The sequence below is a fragment of the Abramis brama genome (genome assembly GCF_963993115.1).
Source record: "Abramis brama genome assembly, chromosome: 23".
Classification (NCBI taxonomy): Eukaryota; Metazoa; Chordata; class Actinopteri; order Cypriniformes; family Leuciscidae; genus Abramis; species Abramis brama.
The window spans coordinates 9557083-9578798 of NC_139985.1; the positions used below are offsets into that span (position 1 = coordinate 9557083).

A 21716-nucleotide genomic window follows, 5' to 3' on the forward strand; every position below is an offset into this window, starting at 1 on the left:
AAGTTCAGTGTATTCTTTGGAGTACATAGCTGTTAATTAAAAATGGTGTTTTCACATTTTGTCCTAAATAGTTGTGCCTGCCTGTTCTCTCAAAGAAAACCTCTAATGAAAGCAGTATAGTACCCACCAAGACTGTTGGTTCAGCTATTCACAGCCTCTCTTTGTGCCGGTTTGCTGGACCATTCTGATTAATGTTTTCAATTATGCATTTATGGTACTAAATGGCAATTTGGATGTTTGAGGAAAAAAGCAACACAAGGGCACTAATAGTTTGGGTGCTTCTTTTAGGTGGTTGTGTGAACCTTAAGAATGGCACAATACAGTTGTGGGACAAAGTACTTAAAATTTATCCGGAGTGGAGAGATGTCATGCAAACTACTTTTTTTGCTACAGAAGGAACGTTTTTGAGAGTATTTGCATTTGTGACAATATAAACGTCATAATAAAAGCTCCTCCAGGGGTCCAGGACCGCTGTTTGAAAACCCCAGATTTAACAACTTTAGAGTTTTTTTTTAATGTAAGTGCAAAACCAAATATAAGCTTCATTTTTCATTCTTTTAAACTTTCCAGACACCGTAATCCATTGTAAATACCTTACTCTAAACACTATAAAAAACAAAACAAATAGCCGGGGCTAAACATTTTCTCTGGTAATTGACATTATGCAACTAATGCTGCCAACTGAGCTTCTCTCGTATTGAACCAGAACATTTGTGCAATAGTAAAGGCTACAACAGTTCCAATACAATTCGTCTGAAATAAACTGACAGCCCCAATTCTTATAATTTTGTGTGTGTGTGTTTGTGTGTGCATGCTTTTTGCCTATGTAGATGTATTCCAAATACATTTATCTTTTTATTTTATCCCAGTTTCTCATCCATTGTCTGCATGGTAGAGATACCCGTTTGCCTCGAGCTCCAAATCCTCTCTCCTGTCCATCATTCTCTCACCTTCATTCTCACTTTCTGCTTCTCCTTTGTCTCTCTTTCTCTCACGCTCTGACAGCGGCTATCAATGAGCAACCCCTGGTTAAACCCCAGTCTCCCTGATGAGGTGCACACTTGTTTGCTTATCCTTTGCTAAGCGGCTTGAGTTTTACTACACAACATGAATAGAACGATGGTTGCTGCATTGTTAATGAGGGAGTGAAGAGAGTGTGTTTGGCCGCTGAGTTCTGGCTTGTTCCTCGCATTGTGTTAGCCAGGATATTGGGAGCTTACACAGGCAGAATGCATTATGCCAGAGTCATTAGCAGTGCTAGCCCTTGCTATATGCAGAGGCATAAGACAGGCCTCAACGTTGCTAATGTCTCATCTAAACCACGCTGCGTTTATTGAGAGTGAAACTTCAATTATTGTTCATTATTAATATAATTCAAAGGGCTGAATGTCATTGCTACAGTGCGTCAAGTCAAGTCATCTTCATTTATATAGCGCTTTTAACAATGTAGATTGTTTCAAAGCGGCTTTACAGTAACAAATGGATAATTTAAGGTAACAGAGATTGTTTTGGCTTTATAGCGGTTCTTGAATAAAGATATTTTCCAGCTAAAGTTAGTTTTGATTGATTCACTTCCGTCGCAAGGATCATTAGTTATTAAATTAGAGGCCGCTAAGACGACATCGTTGTCTCTACACAGACTTTAAATGCGAACCTGTGAGAAACGCTGATGACGCTCACGTGCGCGTCCTAGTAAACCAGCGATGCTAGCATTTACTCTTCTCCGGAGAGTTTGATGATGCATGTTTGGACAAACTTAGGTAGTTACTAATGTCTAAAAGTGTGTGAAACATGCATAATGACCTTTTCTGACAAACAAATCAGCAAAGAGCACATTTCATTAATTTAATAGCTATCTTAAGGGTCACAGTATGCGAGTGCAGTGCAAGGCAGGTAAACAGTGAACCTGATGACCCACAAGTAGCTGACTGACATCTAGAATTCAGTTACAGTGATTTAGAAGTGAACTACGCTCCTCAAGCATCCCTCTAAAGGGCAAACTTGTGATGAGAATGAGATCATGGCATAACTGTGTTATTTAGGAAGATATAGTGAATTCAGTCCTGATTGCGAATGAAAAGGAGACGTTGTGGGGGGATGGATTAGATGCTTTTGTAAGTTAGTAGAATTCGCTTTCATGCTTCATTGTGCTGTGAAAATATAAACAGCCACATCGAAAGAAAAGCAGGTAATATCTGTCACGGCTCTGCTTTTAAATGACTTAAGACATCAGGGCCTTGCTTTCATTATATCTGTCCTGACATTCTATTGGGTCCATAGCATGCATGGATACCATTTACATTTACGCTAAAATCATATTGTGATATTGTCGGATTCTGTCGGCATTTTAAATAGTATTTGACAGACCTTGTTGATACAATGTCTGTATACAATGTTTTTCCTCTTTGTCACATTATGTGTAATAATTATAAATGAGAACAGACTTGTATGTATAAACAATCTGTCAGAACAAGCAGTGATTGCAATTTTTAGCCTCAAATTACTCACAGAAGGCCGTATGTTTACTGCAGAATGCAAAAACTAATAGGCCTAGTCTCTTTTTTTAGTTCTTCATGATCATTATCACAAAAACAATATAATCATTCCATAAGAGGAGTGTTGTTTGTGTCCACAACATTTGATGTTTTAGGACATGCAATAGTTAACTAACTATTAACTATGACTTTTGCCTCAATAAACTCCTAATAATAGTTAGTACACTGTAAAAAGTTTAACTATTATTTACTCAATTTTATTGGTGAAACATTTTTACACTAAAAAAAATTGAGTAAATTTTAAAGCTGTGAAATCAATGAAATATACTGTATGAATTGAGTAAATGCAAGTAAAAAAATTAAGTAAATCTGAGTAACTGCATCTGGTACATTAACAAATAAAATTGAGTAGAAATAATTTAACATTTAAACATTTAAAAAACAATATAATAATTAATATTAACTGTTTTTATTAATGAGTAATATTAACTTTTTTATTTTCTCTAAACCTTTGTAAAATAGTACTCCAGACAACCACCAGTATACATGACACATTGGCCTTTATTTTCAATGAGTACAGCAATACAGCACATTTTAGACTGTTTTTAACATGTAGGCCTATACAATATTGCCTGCATTTAAACTTATTTAACAAGTAAAAATGAAATATTTAAACATTCAGGTAGCCTAATTCAAGTGTAATCAACCAGTCTGTTATCCAATATCCACCGAATCTGAGCTGGTCCTCGAGCCGGAGACGGACTCGCCTCTGCGGGTGAACTTCGAACTTCATACCGCCGTCCTGCGTTTCACTCACAGCCAATACTGCGAGCGTAACCTGCCAATAAACAAAAAGTGACAGTTCTGAGGACATTTTATCATCCAAATGATAATAATTATATCCATCATCATTAGGAATGAAGTCGTGTGTTTATGCAAAGCGTTTCAATCACGCAAAAAGACAGGCGACTCTCGTTTAGGTGTCGAATTACGCCTCTGTATGTTGTTTTGCATTAGCCTAAATATGATTTAAAGCACAGTAATGATTTTATCGATAAAATAAAACATACACCAACCTGAATTTCACAGAGAAAATGCACCAAATCTGCGACGCTGAGAAGAGAGCTGTTGTCTGGAGACAGGAGAGTTCAAAGCAGCCCGCGGCGCGCTCACTCAACCAACCGTCGAGTTGTCGTCACGTCAGAGGGTGGGGGAGGGGTGCATTGTTTTAATTGAGTAAACTTACTCAATTTTAAGAGTGTGTTAAATATATTAATAATATTGATTTGAATTAAGTAATTTTTTTGTTTCTTGAAACAGATCAGTTTAATTCAACATTCTCAAATATTTTGATAGAAATTTCACAAATATATTAAGTATATTATAAAGAAATAATTGGTTAGTCAAATACTAAATTATTTTATTGAAAAAAACTTAAATATATCTGTAAATTTTAGATAAAATTAACTGTTGGATTTTTACTCAATTATTTTGGTATGTTTAACTCAAACAATCAAGTAAACGATATTCAGAGATTTTATTAAGTTAATAAAGTTAAACATTTCTGTAATTTTTACTAAGCCACAGAATGATTTTTTACAGTGTAAAGTAGTTGTTAAGGTTAGGTATGGGGTTAGATTAAGGGATGTAGAATATGGTCATGCAGAATAAGGCATTAATATGTGCTGTATAAGTACTGATAAAAGCCAATATCCTAGTAATATGCATGCTAATAAGCAACTAGTTAATCGTGAGACTTGGACCCTAAAATAAAGTGTTACCCTTTTTTCTAAATCTCTCACTCAGTCAAATCAAGATTTCATTGAACAGGTTGACTGTCAGTCAAACTATTTTAACAGATATGCAGAAATATTCCTTTAGAAATTATCCTAACAGTGTGACCACGGCTGTGGAGAAATCCTATTTTTCGTTGGCAAAGTTCATCAAGTTCATTCAAATTTTCTTTTCAAATGTTGATGAATTTCTGTTTTCCCTTTGTCCTTCAAAAAATTCAATTACTTTTTTAATACTTTTATAAATAATGCATAGATTTGCCATAGCAGTAGGATCAACTTTGTATAAAACGATTAGATTAAGAATTCTCATTTCTGGACTTAAAGTATTGAAGGGGATTATTGCAAGGTGTTCGCAATTATCTTAAGAATTTGTGTGTTCTTATCCATAGTCTTACTGTACTTACTGGCAAAAGAAGTCCCTCTGAGAAGTTAAGTAGAAGTTTTAGAAATCTGACCTTCTGAAGTACGCCATTGATTGCATCGATTTTAGAGAGTCGGGTTCATCGTTAGTGGGGAGAGAATGGAGACAAAATCAAATGTTAACGCCCCTTAAGAGTTTGTTGACCACAAAGCACAGATATACTGTACAGAGATGTCACACTATGGCTGCTTGTACTCCCTTTATGAAATCGGAAAGAAATCATCCTGAAGCTCTTGAGAAACAGTGAGACTAACCTCAAGCTAATTGGCCCTTAAGTCTCCCACTCTGACTCGAACGTTGATATGGCTATGGTACATCGGCCGTCAGACCGTGTCACGTACCTTTCACACTGTGAAAACAAATGAGCTGAGTCCAATCTGACTGCATTTGTTTGTAGCCTATTTTCATGGTTTCTGGGGCTAATTTTGAGTTGATGCGCTGGTAAAGACGCAGGGGACCAGAAAAACACGACATTTTTTATGCAAACGTAAGATGGCCATGATAGGTAATTACTGACTTGCTTTTATAGAGAGTTGTTACCGGCAGGCATGTATTGTGCTTTGCAATTGTAAATACCTGTCAAAGTGGCTGTGAGGGAAGACCTAGGTGGCCCACGCCTCTAGAATTTAGACTTCATTAATTGAAACCTGGAGGTTGCATCTTCACATGCTGAGATGGACACCTGCTGCAGGAATGAAACTTGTGAAGGCTCATTAGTCTGCTATACTGAAAATATCTTCAGAGAGTGCACACAAGGAGCCTCAAACATCTTAACTACTGCCATACTTCTGTTTTCATAATTAGATAGACATATGAGATGACGTCACTCTGCATGATCTGCTAGGGAAGAACGAATAATAAACTAAGCCAAATATAATCTCTTGCAGGGGACGAAAACACACCGGGTTGGTTCTCTGCAGAGGATTTTGGGAAGACAAAAGCTCAGTTTTGGTGTCCACTTCTGGCCTATCGCATGCCTGTTTTCACCTCCAAAGCCCAGGAATGGAAGGTAAGTGACTACCAGTTACAAAAAGCATGTATTTTTTTCTGCTTTGACATCCAAAGGCTGTTCAGAAACTTCCCTTGAGCAGAAAAAAAGATTATAGTTTCTTTCCAGAAGACAAAGTACTTTTAGAAACTGCTGTACACCTTACAATCATTTTTTAAGCTAGGAAATTAAAGTCCCACAAAAGCAACCTCCACAGACAGAGCCTGACCATGGGATGATCTTATGGGAACATTGCCAGGATTGTGGAATTACAAGGTGACATGGAAGCTTTCCAGTCACACTTGTAGGATAGGAAGGTTGTGGATCAATAGGAGCTGTTAAGAGCGGCAAGCTCCTCATATATCAAATAGTGAACTCGGGTAAGAGACAGACTAAAATGGCTTTAGAGTCAGTCAAAAAGGAATGAAATCAATTCTACTGTCTGGAAGATGATATTTCGGGCTAGATTTTAAGACCTAACGAAGTTAGGTGACTTACCCCTGAATGGTGAGTATAGTTGCCAAATTACTCCAGTCACCATGTGAGGGTGTTATAAAGTGATCATGCAATTACGTTAATGACTGTTGGACACCCGAGAATAAATCAATCAAGCTGCATTAAATAAAGATTATTGCAACCCAATAGATGGGAAGTCAATTCTGTTGGAAAAATTGTTTGATCATATGTTTTTTTGCAACAGCTTGGAGCTCTGACTAACAGATCGACGGTGTACCTTTTCCACATCATTTCTTTCCACAGCTGCTTAGGAGTTTTTTTAATTGTGTTTCTCTTGTCTCAAACTTTAGGGTGCCATTGCTTTGTGAAAACCAGCTGCAATGTTTCAGCCACCTTTAACAAGAATTGTTATATGGGTTGGGGAAAATTGAATTGTGCTCTAAAATTCTATGAACAATGTTCCTGGAAAACCTAGAAATATCTGTGGAAATATTTGTGGAAATTTATGAAGATTTATAAAATCCTAAAAGCTCATGGACATTTTTGTATTTAATGCATTTACAGGATTTTTTGTTTTTCTCAGTTGCAATGATTTTCTTTGACTAGAAACACTCTTTGTGATAATATAAATATACAAATTATATACTTTTGATACTCAAAATATAGTAGATTTCAAAAGTCATTGAGATTTCTATAGTAATTTTTTTTCTAGCTCTGCTTAATTTTTTTGTCTGTACATTGTCAGTATAATATAATATGGGCAGAATCCTGCATGGTAGTATGACATTTGGTCCGTTTATGGATGGTTGTCTTTAGTAAAGTCTTGTGCTTCTATGTCTTGTTGAAAAGAAGGAGGTTCTTGAGCAGGTGAGATGGATTTAAAGTGAGTGACTTAAAGTCATCCTGGCAGAGATGTCTTTTGTATTAGTGTGAGTATCTATCCAACCTTGCTCCTCAACTGCCACTACCGCTGGGCATGGGCAGCATGTGTTAGCCAGTGCCAAGGCCTCCAAATATCTTACTTTTAGGTTTTGGCATCTGATGCGCTTGGCAGAACATTCATTGGTGCAGGGATTGGAAAGGGGGCACTTGAAGACCAATATCAAAAGAGAAAAGCTGTTGGGGACTCATCGTCTCCAATAATAAAATAGAAGTTCTGCAGCATTTCACCATGAACAACTGATCTGCACACACACAGTTCTGCCGTTTTTGTAAGTCTGGTGGTGGGTGGACTTGTTAGGCGGAGAAGATAACCGTTATCAGGTGTTTCACTTCTGACGCGGATCTTTGGGCTCTCTATATCCCACCCCTAAGCAGTCAACCAGGCAATATCTGACCCACTTCTAAACGAAAATCCTGTAATACTGCACAAACAGGCACTCATTTTTCCTGAACTGCAATACTAAGTGAAGAGGAACAACGTTTGTTTGCATATGCTTTCCTAAACGGTATGCTAATGTTAAACCTACCTTGATTGAACTCCTTGTCAAATCATGTCATCTTAGGCAGTCAGATTGTAGATTTTCATGTTTGCATCCTTCAAGTCTCCATTTTGTTGACCCGTTTGGCATTTTTATTCATGAGAATAGATTAGAATGGAATTGGCAAATGCCATGTGTGCTAACTGCCAGGCCGCGGCACTAACTGTGAAGTTCCGTTTTTAGCTTTGTGAAGTTTAACATGCTAGATTGTGTATCAAAGAAATTCGGAGTTTGGTTTTCTCATGTTTCCAGCCTGGTAGCATTCACATGGATATTACGGAAGTCTGACTATCCCTTAACATGCTAAAAACCCTCCACTAAAAATCCACTTCAGCTGTAAAAGCTCTACGTTAGAAGTACTGAGAAGTATAAAGATGTCTCGTGGGAAGAGAAAGAAACAAAATCTGTTTCCCGATGAAGCATTAGGATGGAGAGAAGATGGCTCTTATTTGAGTGTTTTTTCAATACCGTGGAGATCCCATACCGGGTGCTTTGAAGTGTGGGAAGACATGCTGGAAAAAGGATTTTTTTTGGAGGTATCAGGTTTGACTTTTCTTTTTTGGGATTAACACAGGGGAAAATGGATAAATGTTTTCTGAATCTCTTTTATGGTACTTAAACCCATGTCATGGTTCTGTCCAATGAAGCGTGCCTACAGAAACAAGGGCCTTCTTCAGCTTATTGTTGTGGATATGTGCCCAGTATAACTTTGGATAACTTGGATATTTTTGCAGTTTAAATACTATTTTTGTGACTCATGGTTGTGCTTTGATTGTCAATAGCTGCTCAAGTTGTTAAAAGCAGCTTTGGGCTTCAAGCAATAAGCTTAACACATCACTGATCTTAAGCAAAAACCAGTGTGGCTTGTTTGCATACAGATTCTTCCAATTTTCTGGCCATGTGTTGTGCCTGTGAAGCATAGAATACATTTGTGAACAGTTTGTAATTTGTTTTTTAATACTATAAGTTGGTATTTATTTACAGATTCATCATCAAATCAAATGGTTGGTAAAATTGGGCATTCAACAGCCAGTGGTTGGTGGGTAAAAAGTGAATTTCCCACTTTGTTTGCATCCCTCAGACTGATATAGAGGGTTGATCTGTATAGAGTTTTAAAACTACTGTGAGTTCTGACATGGTCTGGACATACTTGTTTTGTTTCCTGTCCACATTCTATCAGTAGTGCTAGCGTACAGTTGCTTGAGAGTGGACCAATTGTGGTCCATAACTAATGTGATACCTCCATAACTCAATGATTCACTACTGACTGCTGACAAGATGGCACAATGACATCTCTTGCAATAGTGAATGTGTGGATGTAGTCTATTTATAGTACCGTTTGGAGGGGGACTGATATATGACACCAATGACTTGAAGCTGTTACAGCAGGAAGAGGAAAAAAAAAACATCTCAAGCTGATGCTCAACACATGAGACCAAGACAGAAGGCACATGAAATATAGATCAGAAATGTCTTGGAGAAAGGTGCCCTTCCCCTTACATGGCAGCACTCTGTTGAATCTACTTTTTTTTCTCCTTTGTTTTTTGTCAGCATGACATTTTTTTCCCATAAAATCAGACAGGGTTATGCCTTCTGCAATCTTTTCTGTGCATATATAAGGTTTGCGTTTTTTCTCTCTCTGCTTCCTTTCGATCCCTCTGTGAGTTCTGCATTTCATCTTCCTCCTCGTCTGTGAAGAACAGACGCCACAGCATGGATTAAAAGCTTTTTCCTTCACATCTCTGCTGGACTGCTGCGACACTTTCTCTCTTATGCTGCAGTATATCCTGCAAGTAAATACAAACACGTATACAGTGCATTGAGCTGAATTTTAAAACCCCCAACCCGACTTACAGCTAAATCCAGGAGGCTTCATCGAGGCTTTGCTATTAATTGCTGATAGCTTAACCTCATCTTCATCTGGCCCTTCATCGCCAAGGATCAGTGTAATTAATTAAGAGCGCTTTTGTTTTTTGCTCAAATAGCTTTTCCCTAATCTGTCACTTGTTCATCTGCAGAGTTCAGGCAGGGCGAATGTATTGGTCCCTCAACACATTTGGATTATGTTGGACAGCAAGTGTAAATCTGATTTCCTTTTCTTTGTCAAGATCACAGAGCACCTGTCACCAGTGTTGATATAAACTCGCCATCTCGGTCAAGGCTTCAAATCGCTGCACTCCGCGGAAGCTCCCGACACCATGACTGGAGCTTGTCACTGTCCATTGCACAGTTTGGTGACAGCACGCAACAAAAACGTCTCAAAATCTCTTGTTCTGAGGGTGACTTTGGTCATGTCTGGTGTTAAACATTGCAACCTTCAAAAGTAACGAGTGCTGCTCTTGACAGCAGTCATATTTTGAATAGCCACTAGAGCATTACTGGCAGAGAAACTAAAATTTAAAGAAATAGTTCGCCCAAAAATTAAAATGATATAATTTACTTGTCTTCATGTCATTTCAAACCTGTATCAGTTTCTTTCTTTTGCAGAAAACAAATGAAAGTCCATGGAGCATTGGACCAAACTGGCTTTAATTATAAAGACAAAAAACACTTCTCAGAATATATCCTTTTATGTTCCACAAAAAAGAGAAAGAAAATTCAAACAGGTCTGGAACAAAATGAGGGTAAGTAAATGATCCAAAAAGTGATCAAGAGTAGTGAGTGACTTTCTCTTTTTCTTTTGTTCTTAGATTAACATTTAATGGCACAGACTGCAGCAGGTAAATTAGGCTGCTGTCACTTTAAGTGACGTGACACATGACGCAGATCTGACACAGCCGATTATCTTCCAACATTTTACGTTGGTTTAAAGACTTTTGAACTCATTTAAGACTGTGCTTATGAGGATACTAGCCAGAACAGGCATTTTTACATCATTTTGTGTGTTTTTGTACTCTCAAGTGCACTGTCTGTTCCCGAAACTTGTCTGTCTGCATGTTCCGGGTACAGCGCGCAGTATTGAATTCTCTTTTGTCTCTTTTTGCTCTTGAATGGTTTAAAAGCACTTGAATGAATCACTGGCTGTCGACATTCATTTGCGTCACTATAGCCAAAGGATGCAAGGAAATAAACAGATGCTGTGTTAAGTGCATGAAATATTTTTAATGCGTTAAACAGAAAGAAAAAAAAAATTACACATTTTTGACAGCCCTAATAGTTATATATTTACTGGGGTTGTTAAATGAAAATCACTATAAAAGTAACTATGTGTGAGTGATTATTCTCAAATGAAATATGAACACAAAAGTTAATGATGACAGTCTTTTCATTTTTAGATGAACTATCCCTTTAATGTTTCCCCATACCAACCTTGAGTCTAGTCTTGTCTAGTCAGGTAGTTCATATGGTACCATCGCCAGAAGCTCCTTGACTGCCTGATCATAAATTGTCCCTTACCTTATCAATATTTCCTGTATTCATAACCATCCAGCTAGGCTCAGAGACTCTTCCAAGCAGCCCAGGAGTTTTCATTGCACTGCAGTAGGCACCAAAAAGCCCAATAGCACTGTGACATATCTGTTATGTGCTTGCCTCAGGGTTGTGACCAGGATTTACCGCATTACGCTATGTGAATAGCCCATGGCAGCAAGGCTATCATAGCATCTGTGTGGAGAGCTTGTTCTACGAAAGGCCAATTTGGTAATAAGCCAGGATGACTTTCTGGCTTTGTGCTATGGCCCATTTGCCCCCCACACACCAAGTCATAAGAGCTATATTAGATTGTAATGATATCGGAAGTCCAGAAATGGTGTAAATGGAGGACGTAAGGCTTATTAGGAGATAGATAGATGTTGTGTCGTATAAGTGACACCAACAATGCCTTTTTATTCAGAGCATTGACAGTAAAATTATCTCCAATGTATGAATGGTATTACTAAACAGACAGAAAAGACTCTAACAAGATCTTGTTAAAGGGATAGTTCAAGATAAAAAAATATATATCTGGACCCATTGACTTTCATTGTATGGAAAACAGTGGAAACATTCTTCAAAATGTACAGGTTTGGAATGACATGTGGGTGAGTAAAGGAAGACAAAATTAAACATTTTCTGTTAACTATATTTTTTTAATTCTCAGCTGAATAATATCAGAAATCTAAACTAGCTGTCCCTCTCAGGTGGATGAGATATTCACATTTGTCAGATTTTCCAGTTTTGCAGCACAAAAGTTTGACTTGGCTTCTATATTGTCAACTTTAGCCAGCAGTAGGGGGCAGTGTGGATCTGTTCTTCTCATTCTGGAGGTGGCATTGCAGCACTCTCTGAGAGCGAGGTCATCTGCAAAGGGGTTGATCTGTTGCTTTGACAGTTACGTGCTAATTATTGGAAATCATCAGTGCTCAAACATAGCCTTTAAAGCAAGCAGCCACAGTCTTGTCCTCCACCCCTTTTCCTCACGCCCCCTGTGTTTTTTGTGGAGAAAACAAAGGACAGGGACTAAAATAACGACAAGGAGCAAAGCTTAGCGCGCAAAAAAAGACTATTAAAGATGAATTTAAACATTAACGCTTCCTTTGATATACTTTCAGTGGTGTATGGGAACATTTTAAGTAATTGTTTAACAATGGGAACTAAAACATTCTCAATCTTGGACTTAATCTGGTAATCGTGTTTCTGTGAATTTCCTTAGTTTGTCTTTTTCTCAGCTAATTATGTTGTCAGTCTTCTTCAACCGATCACCCCACACGGGCTGCTGCAAATTAAACACTGGTCGCACATCAACTTTAAAGCGCTTTGCATGCTTGTCGCAGTGTAAACTCGGCCTCCGCTGGGGACCCGAAGAAACCTGGATCCTTGTGTCTTCTGCTGAAATGTGGTTCATTAGCATTCCACCACCATTAATGTGGGTACGTCTCCACCTTACCTGTCCCTCAAGGCTGATAAGGAGAAATGTACTGGAATTGAAAGTGAAGCAGGATATTTGGTTATCTAATGTTACCACTCCCTTGTCAGCACCTGATTAGTAGCTGTTTCTTGTAATTATTATGATCAGACGAAGAATTTTAAGCAGTTTTTCTGGGGGCACAGCTGTGCAGGATGAAGGGTAGTTTAAAATGGGAGCTTAAAGCCTGGGATACGTTCCTTGAGCCAGCATGGCAGCTTGGTAACAGTGCCTGCTGCTCAGCGCAATAGGGATTTGAGGACCTTTTGTTCTGTGTTCCATGTCATCTGATCAAGGGTATTAAAGATACCTCTCGTCACACCCCTCTATGGTCCCTTGCAGTGGCATTCTCCAATTAGATCCAGAAGGCTGGCCGAGATTTTGGTGGCTCACCACTTGACTCTGTGCACACGTTCCTCTTGCTAGAGATATAAGGAAGGAAATTAATAGAGATAGATACAGAGAGGGAGAGATTTATATGATCCAGACAACTCTTGGCTTCCACTCGTCTTTTCAAGTCCATTATTTGCAGAACAGTCCATCGCTTTCATCTCAACGATGCTGGGATTGTCACGTCATGTCAGTGAAGTTGTGCTGGGCGGAGATGAAGAGATGTGTTGGATTATCACATTAGCTGGATGCATCACAAAGTGCTGAATGACTGAGCAGGACATAAGGAGGGAAATATCAATGCCTGCATGAATATGAATGTTGCTTAGCGATATTCTGCCAATGTCAGATGGTACTGTGGTACACCAATATGCTAAATGACTCGCAGCGCCACCTGCCTAGCACTAATGTGAAATTTTCAATCGATTGTTGCAGAAACCAGAGCACCTCATTTAAAAGAAAGAAGAAACATTGAAATAGTTGAAAGAATAGTTCACCCAAAAAAAATATAATTATGTCATTGTTTTACTCACCCTCATGTTGTTACAAGCCTATATACAGTATGTTACCTTTTAATGTGGAATTTTGGAAATACTCTTTTCAGTATGAAAATGAATGGGGATGGGGTTGTCAATCTCCAAAATTACAAAAAAGCACTATAGTCATATTTCACGTCTTCAGAAGCTGAGTGATACTGTAGCAACGAACTGAACAAATCTTAGGTCATTATTCACCGAAAATCTTACCCTCCAATGAGCTGTTAACAACCACAAATTAATCATTGAGTTAGTCAGTTGAACACAAGAACCATTTTAGTCAGATTTGGGAACAAATCATTCAGACCAGTTTTATGAACTGGATTGAGTGATTCATTGAACAAATCTGATTCAAAGAATTAAAGCTGCAGTCCGCAGTTTTTCCTCTTTGTCGCCATCTCTTTTCAAAATCTGCAATTGCAGTTATTTGCGGAATTATCAACTTTACGTGCATTGTGCCTCGGCGGGGCACAGCGCGGATGAATCCAATGTTTTGAGGAGAATGTGCGGCTGTCAACCACCGCGCTGGTGGTGTGGATACTGTCATTCGCAATCACAGATTCTACTTTTTGGAAGTATGACCAACATAAGAATTTTCACCGGAAAATGTTGTCTGAAGAAGTAAGTAACATCCACTTTTGTTCTGACCAACTAAGGGGAAAAAAGCATTGCAGTAAATCGTGCCGATTAAATCTAACGATCGCTTATCATATCACGTCAAACCGTGCAAATTATACTTTGTTCTCAAATTGTTAATGTTAACAACATCAGCATTGCGTGACTACATTTAATGCCCTTCCGATATGTATCCTTGTTTTCGCATGGGCCCGGTTGCAGTCTCTTTGTTTTTCTCCGAAGTCCAAAGACTTTTGCGTTTTACAACGGGTGAATCTCCAGTTGTCACTGGTGATTGTCGTTTGAACCTTTCTGGATCCGCCATCAAATTGATAAGTTTAATTATATCAAGTGCTGTGAGAAAAGGCTATAAATCTCCACCTCCAACATCCACACACGCAACATAGCCTACTAGCCGAGACTCCTTCTTTATGTGTATAGATGTGACGTAATGGCGCAAAGACATGCTCGAATTTCCCCTCGGAAATCCACCAGTACCACTGGAATTAAAAACATTATTACAAGCTTACCATTTTGAATCGAGCTAAGGCAAGCAGATAGTTTTGAACACTGGGTGGTTATGTACTTGCTCAAAAATGTATTTTGGTTAATTATTAATAAGATTATTATAAAGATATAAGATATTATAAAATTATTTAGTTATTCATTTTTAACCCAAAAAAGCTACTGACTGCAACTTTAATTTGTTATCGCTGCTACTCTCATGAATGTGCCAAATATATTCAGTGGATTTTCAGGGAATAATCACTTGATAGTTTCTCACACAGACCTATCATATAATTTTAAAAAAAACTGTGGATATAGTGCATGAATTGTATGAACCACTTTTATGAGACAGTTATGGAGCTTTTTGACATTTTGGAACTTGACAGCCTGAAAAGACAAAATAAATACATCCCACATGAAAAAAAGTGGGCAGGTTATTCATCTTTTTTTTTTTTATAAATTCTTTTTTGATTTTGGAGGAAAAAAATCTCATACAGGTTCAGAATGACCCAAGGGAGAATAATGATAACAGGAGTTTCTTTCTGAGGTGAACTATTCCTTTCAATTTGCATACGTTACTCAATACCTCAGCCATATGTTCCACCACAGGCCATAATCCATCTTGTAAACCCAACACTAAGTAACTGGAGGGCTAAAATTTGAGAGGTCCAACTGAAAACTTATACTTCTGCTCACATTACTCTAAATATTCTATGCAAAAAGCATAACAGATAGCACAGCAGGGTGACACTTTGATCTTTGCTTATCTTGGTCCATGATATTTAAATGATTGGATTTCATCCAGCTCATGAAATCGTAACACTTGCAGCTCATTTCATCGTTGATTCTGTCATCCATCTGTGTTGGAGTCCTTCATTGGATACTGGGAAGCAACTAACAATTCTTTGAGACAGCGTCATTGTTTCCGAGGATGGGACTTGGGCTTTTTATATTAATTTAGTCACATTGAGGCTAAACTGCCACAACCTCTCTAGAGCTTTAGTCCTACTGCCCTGTGACCGGTCCTTTCCCACATGTGTATTGAATTCCTATAGGCTAATCCACTCCTATTTCCGTCTTCCTAATCCTGCGATGAAGCAGAATGCTAAACACACCCATGTCAGCCTTGCATTATACAGCGTTTCTCTGGGTTCCCAGTGTCTGCAGCTCTCCTCCACACCACAAGGATTATAGCATGAGCCCTGGACTAGCACTGATTTAGCCTGTGTCAAACAAATACAAATTCAGTTTGCTTTTCTAGCAGTGATCAGGTTAACATTGGCACTTTTATTGTGCTATCTTGGCTCTCCCTACCTCACTTCTTCTACCCTGAGGCTAAGAGCGAAGACGAAGTGGGAAAGAGGGCTCTAAAGCCTAGCAATTATCAGTTAATAACCAACAGAAGAGTTATATTAGTGTTTGTTAGCGTGTGGGAGCCGCCTGTGATGCTGTTGTCTGGAGGATTTGAGATTTCTTTCATCTGAGTGAAGTGCTGCTTTGCTGTAGTGACTCAGGCAAGACTTTTATTCGTTTTGCTACGCTCCATGTTAACCAAGCTTTGTGGATTAAATGCTAACCAGAGTTCATTTAATGATGGTCTTGTGGAGTCCCAGCTCACCCTAGTGGTTTAATATGTGGTGGAGTTGAAGATGAACTATGCTGTTATCATCGAGAGCATCTCCCATTTGTCAGTTTTTTGCATAAGGTTTAAACTTCCATAGTCAAAAATTAGCAAAAATATGATGTTTTGAATTCAGTGATGTAAAGCATGCAACATAATTACACACAATCAATGTATTCATATGAATTAACAAATAGGCCTATCTGTAAATAGTTATTTTTGAATATAACTATCTTTGTTAGCTAACTGGCTATCAGAGTTATTTTGCTTGGTTGCAGCTATATTTTAAATTTGATTATATAATTAAATGAATGTCATTATAATTTTATAAACACTATAAGTCAAAAGCTTTTTTGTAAGGATGCATTAAATTGATCAAAAGTGACATTTATAACTTGACATTTATGAGTGACATTTATAACTTAAAATTCTGTTTCAAATGAATGCTGTACTTTTGACGTCTTATCAAAACATCCTGATGGTCTCCACAAAAATGATAAGTAACACAACTGTTTATATAAAATAGTTATATAGAAAACAGTTATTTTAAGTAATAACTAGAATGTACATTTCCTGAAGAAAATGTGAAGTGGTGCTTGCAGTGGCAAAACTCACCACTTGGTTGCTAAAGTGCGTTTAGCTAGTTTTTAGCAAGATTATAACAAAATGATCATCATGCTAGCATTATAAGCATGTGACTAACATGATGCTAATATGATAATGTAGCTAACGTGAATGTAGCTAGCATGATTAGCATGTTGTTAGCATGATGCTAGCATTTTTTAACAAGATGCTAACATGAATAGCACGTTTGCTAGCATGTTTGTAGCAAGAAGCTAGCATGATTAGCATGTAGCTAGTATCATGCTAGCATTATTAGCATGTTGCTAGCATCATGCTAGCATCATGCTAGCATCATGTTAGCATGTATCTAGCATGATGCTAGCTTGTTTTACGATGTTGCTAGCATGGTTTACCATGATTTACCATAGTTTACCATGATTTACCACAATTTACCATAGTTTACCAGATTTACTATAGTATACCATGATTTACCATGTTCAAGTATGATTTACTATGATTCTACCATGATTTACCACGATTTACTATAGTATACCATGATTTACCATGTTCAAGTATGATTTACTGATTCTAGCATGATTTACCATAGTTTACCATGATTTACCATAGTTTAACATGATTTACCACAATTTACTATAGTTTACCATGATTTACTATAGTATACCATGATTTACCATGTTCAAGTATGATTTACTGATTCTAGCATGATTTACCATAGTTTATCATGATTTACCATAGTTTACCACGATTTACCACGATTTACTATAGTATACCATGATTTACCATGTTGAAGTATGATTTACTGATTCTAGCATGATTCACCATAGTTTACCATGATTTACCATAGTTTACCATGATTTACCACGATTTACCATAGTTTACCATGATTTACTATAGTATACCATGATATACCATGTTCAAGTATGATTTACTGATTCTAGCATGATTTATCATAGTTTACCATGATTTACCATAGTTTACCATGATTTACCATGTTGAAGTATGATTTACTGATTCTAGCATGATTTACCATAGTTTACCATGATTTACCATAGTTTACCATGATTTACCACGATTTACCATAGTTTACCATGATTTACTATAGTATACCATGATATACCATGTTAAAGTATGATTTACTGATTTTAGCATGATTTATCATATTTACCATGATTTACCATAGTTTACCATGATTTACCATGTTGAAGTATGATTTACTGATTCTAGCATGATTTACCATAGTTTACCATGATTTACCATAGTTTACCATGATTTACCACGATTTACCATAGTTTACCATGATTTACTATAGTATACCATGATATACCATGTTCAAGTATGATTTACTGATTTTAGCATGATTTATCATAGTTTACCATGATTTACCATAGTTTACCATGATTTACCATGATTTACTATAGTATACCATGATTTACCATGTTCAAGTATGATTTACTATGATTCTAGCATGATTTACCATAGTTTACCATGATTTACCATAGTTTACCATGATTTACCACGATTTACCATAGTTTACCATGATTTACTATAGTATACCATGATATACCATGTTCAAGTATGATTTACTGATTCTAGCATGATTTATCATAGTTTACCATGATTTACCATAGTTTACCATGATTTACCATAGTTTACCATGATTTACTATAGTATACAATGATTTACCATGTTGAAGTATGATTTACTGATTCTAGCATGATTTACCATAGTTTACCATGATTTACCATAGTTTACCATGATTTACCACGATTTACCATAGTTTACCATGATTTACTATAGTATACCATGATATACCATGTTCAAGTATGATTTACTGATTTTAGCATGATTTATTATAGTTTACCATGATTTATCATAGTTTACCATGATTTACCATAGTTTACCATGATTTACCATAGTTTACCATGATTTACTATAGTATACCATGATTTACCATGTTCAAGTATGATTTACTATGATTCTAGCATGATTTACCATAGTTTACCATGATTTACCACAATTTACCATAGTTTACCATGATTTACTATAGTATACCATGATTTACCATGTTTTAGTATGATTTACTATGATTCTAGGATGATTTACCATAGTTTACCATGATTTAGTCAAAAGAGCCAAGTCCCATCTCTATACTATGTTTTGATGCAGAGATATACGTTTTGCTAAACGGTTGCTAGGGTACTCTTTTTGGTTGCTATGGAGTTACTTGGCAGCTGCCAATGATGAAATTCCAAAGGCTTCTTGTCACTATGAATGATATAAACCAACTCCCATGCCTCTGTGACATTCAGAATGGAAGATATCCCTCTTTGGATTTTGGTTGCTAGGGTACTCTGTTTGGTTGCTAGGGAGTGGCTTGTCAGCTGCCAATCATGAAACTCCAAAGGCTGCTTGTCAGTATGAATGATATAAACCAACTCCCATGCCTCTGCGACATTCAGAATGGAAGATAACCCTCTTTGGATTTTGGTTGCTAGGGTACTCTGTTTGGTTGCTAGGGAGTGGCTTGTCAGCTGCCAATCATGAAACTCCAAAGGCTTCTTGTCAGTATGAATGATATAAACCAACTCCCATGCCTCTGTGACATTCAGAATGGAAGATATCCCTCTTTGGATTTTGGTTGCTAAGGTGCTCGACAATGGTTGCTAGGGAGGGGCTTGGAAGTGTTTAGGTGATTCATGATTGGCTGTTTGCTGCCCCGAGTCAAATGAGACCACCCCCATGTTTCTATGACAATTCAGTCTGGAGATATCTCTTTGAACTCTTTCAATGGAAGTCTATGGAACTTGTTGCTAAGGGGCTCTAAATGGTTGCTAGGGCGTGGCTTGATAGCTTCACAATGATCCTGAGAGACTGATTGGTCGTCTGAGTAAAATGAGCCCTCCCCCTTGTCTCTATGACACTGTGATCCAGAGCTACGTTCAATACAAAGTCCCTATGCAATTTACCATAGTAGGAAAAGCATGTGTGTTTCACGGGACGTTCCTTCCCCATAGTAAGTCAAAGGGGCAACTTTGGGCATCTCCTGCCCCCCAGGGGTGCAACTTTTACCCCATTGAGAGGTATGTTCTTACAGAGCCTGTCAGCCTCTTCAAATGTGGCAAATCACACGTTTCTGCGAAATCGTCGCTCAGAGTTATGACTCGTCAAAGTTTGTCGCAATGTTAAGTCTATGGGATTTTTCGGACGCTTTTTCGCCCCTGGGGCGAACACCGCACCCCCGATCGCTTATAAAAGTCATAGCACACCTCTCCTTAATGAGCCGGTCGATTTGACACCTCATTCATGGATCTGTGACAAACGGTGCGGGACGAGTTACGCGCCAAACTTTGTGTGGAATAATAAAAAGAAGAATAATAATAACTAGAATGTACATTTCCTGAAGAAAATGTGAAGTGGTGCTTGCAGTGGCAAAATTCGCCACTGGGCAGATGCTAACACAATTGACATGTTGTGATACCATTATTTACCACGATTTACCATGTTTCTAAGATGATTTATTACGATTTAACACATTCCAGCATGATTTACTATGATTAACATGTTGTTAGAATGATGCTAGCAGGATTAGCATGTTGTTAGCATGATTAGCATGTTGGTTGGATGATGCTAGCATGATTAGCATGTTGCTAGCATGCTTTTAACAAGATGCTAGCATTATTAGCATGTTGCTAGCATGTTTTTAGCTAGATGCTAACATGATTAGCATGTTGCTAGCATGATGCTAGCTTGATTAGCATGTTGTTAGCATTATGCTAGCTTGATTAGCATGTTGTTAGCATGATGCTAGCTTGATTAGCATGTTGCTAGCATAATGCTAGCATTATTAGCATGTTGCTAGCATGATGTTAGCTTGATTAGCATGATGCTAACATTATGCTAGCTTGATTAGCATGTTGTTAGCATGATGCTAGCTTTATTAGCATGTTGGTAGCCTAATGCTAGCATGATTAGCATGTTGCTAGCATGATGCTAGCTTGATTAGCATGTTGCTAGCATGATGCTAGCTTGATTAGCATGTTGCCATTATGTTTTTAGCAAGATGCTGTTGCCAGGTGGTTGCTAGGGTGTTGCTAGGCAGTTGCTAAGGTGTTCTGGGTGGTTGCTAGGCAGTTGCTAGGGTATTCTTGGTGGTTGCTAGGCAGTTGATAGGGTATTCTTGGTGGTTGCTAGGGCGTTGCTAGATGGTTGCTAGGGTGTTCTGGGTGGTTGCTATGGTGTTGCTAGGCAGTTGCTATGGTATTCTGGGTGGATACTAGGGCATTGCTAGGCAGTTGCTAGGGTGTTCTGGGTGGTTGCTAGGTATTCTGGGTGGTTGCTAGGCAGTTGCTAGGTGTTCTAGGTGGTTGCTAGGCAGTTGCTAGGGTGTTCTGGGTGCTTGCTAGAGTTTTTTGTGGTTACTAGAGCATTTCTAGACATTGCTAGGGTGTTCAGGGTGGTTGCTAAGGTGTTTTTGTTAGTTGCTATGGTGTTACTAGGTGGTTGGTAGTTGTCAAATATGGTTACTATGGAGTTTTTATAGAGTTAATAAAATCTTTAATAACGAGTGCCTTCAGTACGGCACGAGGCCTGCGGCCTCGTGCCTATGGCCGAATAGGCACAAGCATGGAGCGATATCGCAAGGCCACGAGAGTAAAATTGCTTTAAAAAATATTAAAAAAATAAAAAAATGGTTTTTTTTGGTTTAGGGTGGTTGCTAGGGAGCTCTTAGTGGTTGCTAGGGTGCTGAAACTGGTTGCTAGGGTGTGGCTATGAAGATTTTAGGCCATAACTTATTGGCTGCTTGATAATATAAATCCTCTGAGGGAGAGAGAGAGGGAGAGACGCAGGGCTGTCAGGCCCTTTGGAGTCTGTGTGTGTGAAAACGTCGGTTGGGATTCAAATATTTTTAGAACTCCCAATGTAAAGTCAATGGGACTTTTTTG

At 38.0% G+C, this 21716-nt stretch overlaps 1 protein-coding gene across 2 annotated transcripts in view; it reads left to right on the plus strand.

Annotated features, from left to right (window-relative positions):
- The window catches only part of arhgef10la (Rho guanine nucleotide exchange factor (GEF) 10-like a), a 137372-nt gene that overhangs the window by 74937 nt on the left and 40719 nt on the right, over positions 1–21716 (plus strand). For both annotated transcript variants that reach the window (XM_084101079.1, XM_084101078.1), the window contains one exon: positions 5600–5721. In XM_084101079.1, the coding sequence (XP_083957205.1) occupies positions 5600–5721 (122 nt within the window). The remainder of the gene's footprint in view (positions 1–5599; positions 5722–21716) is intronic.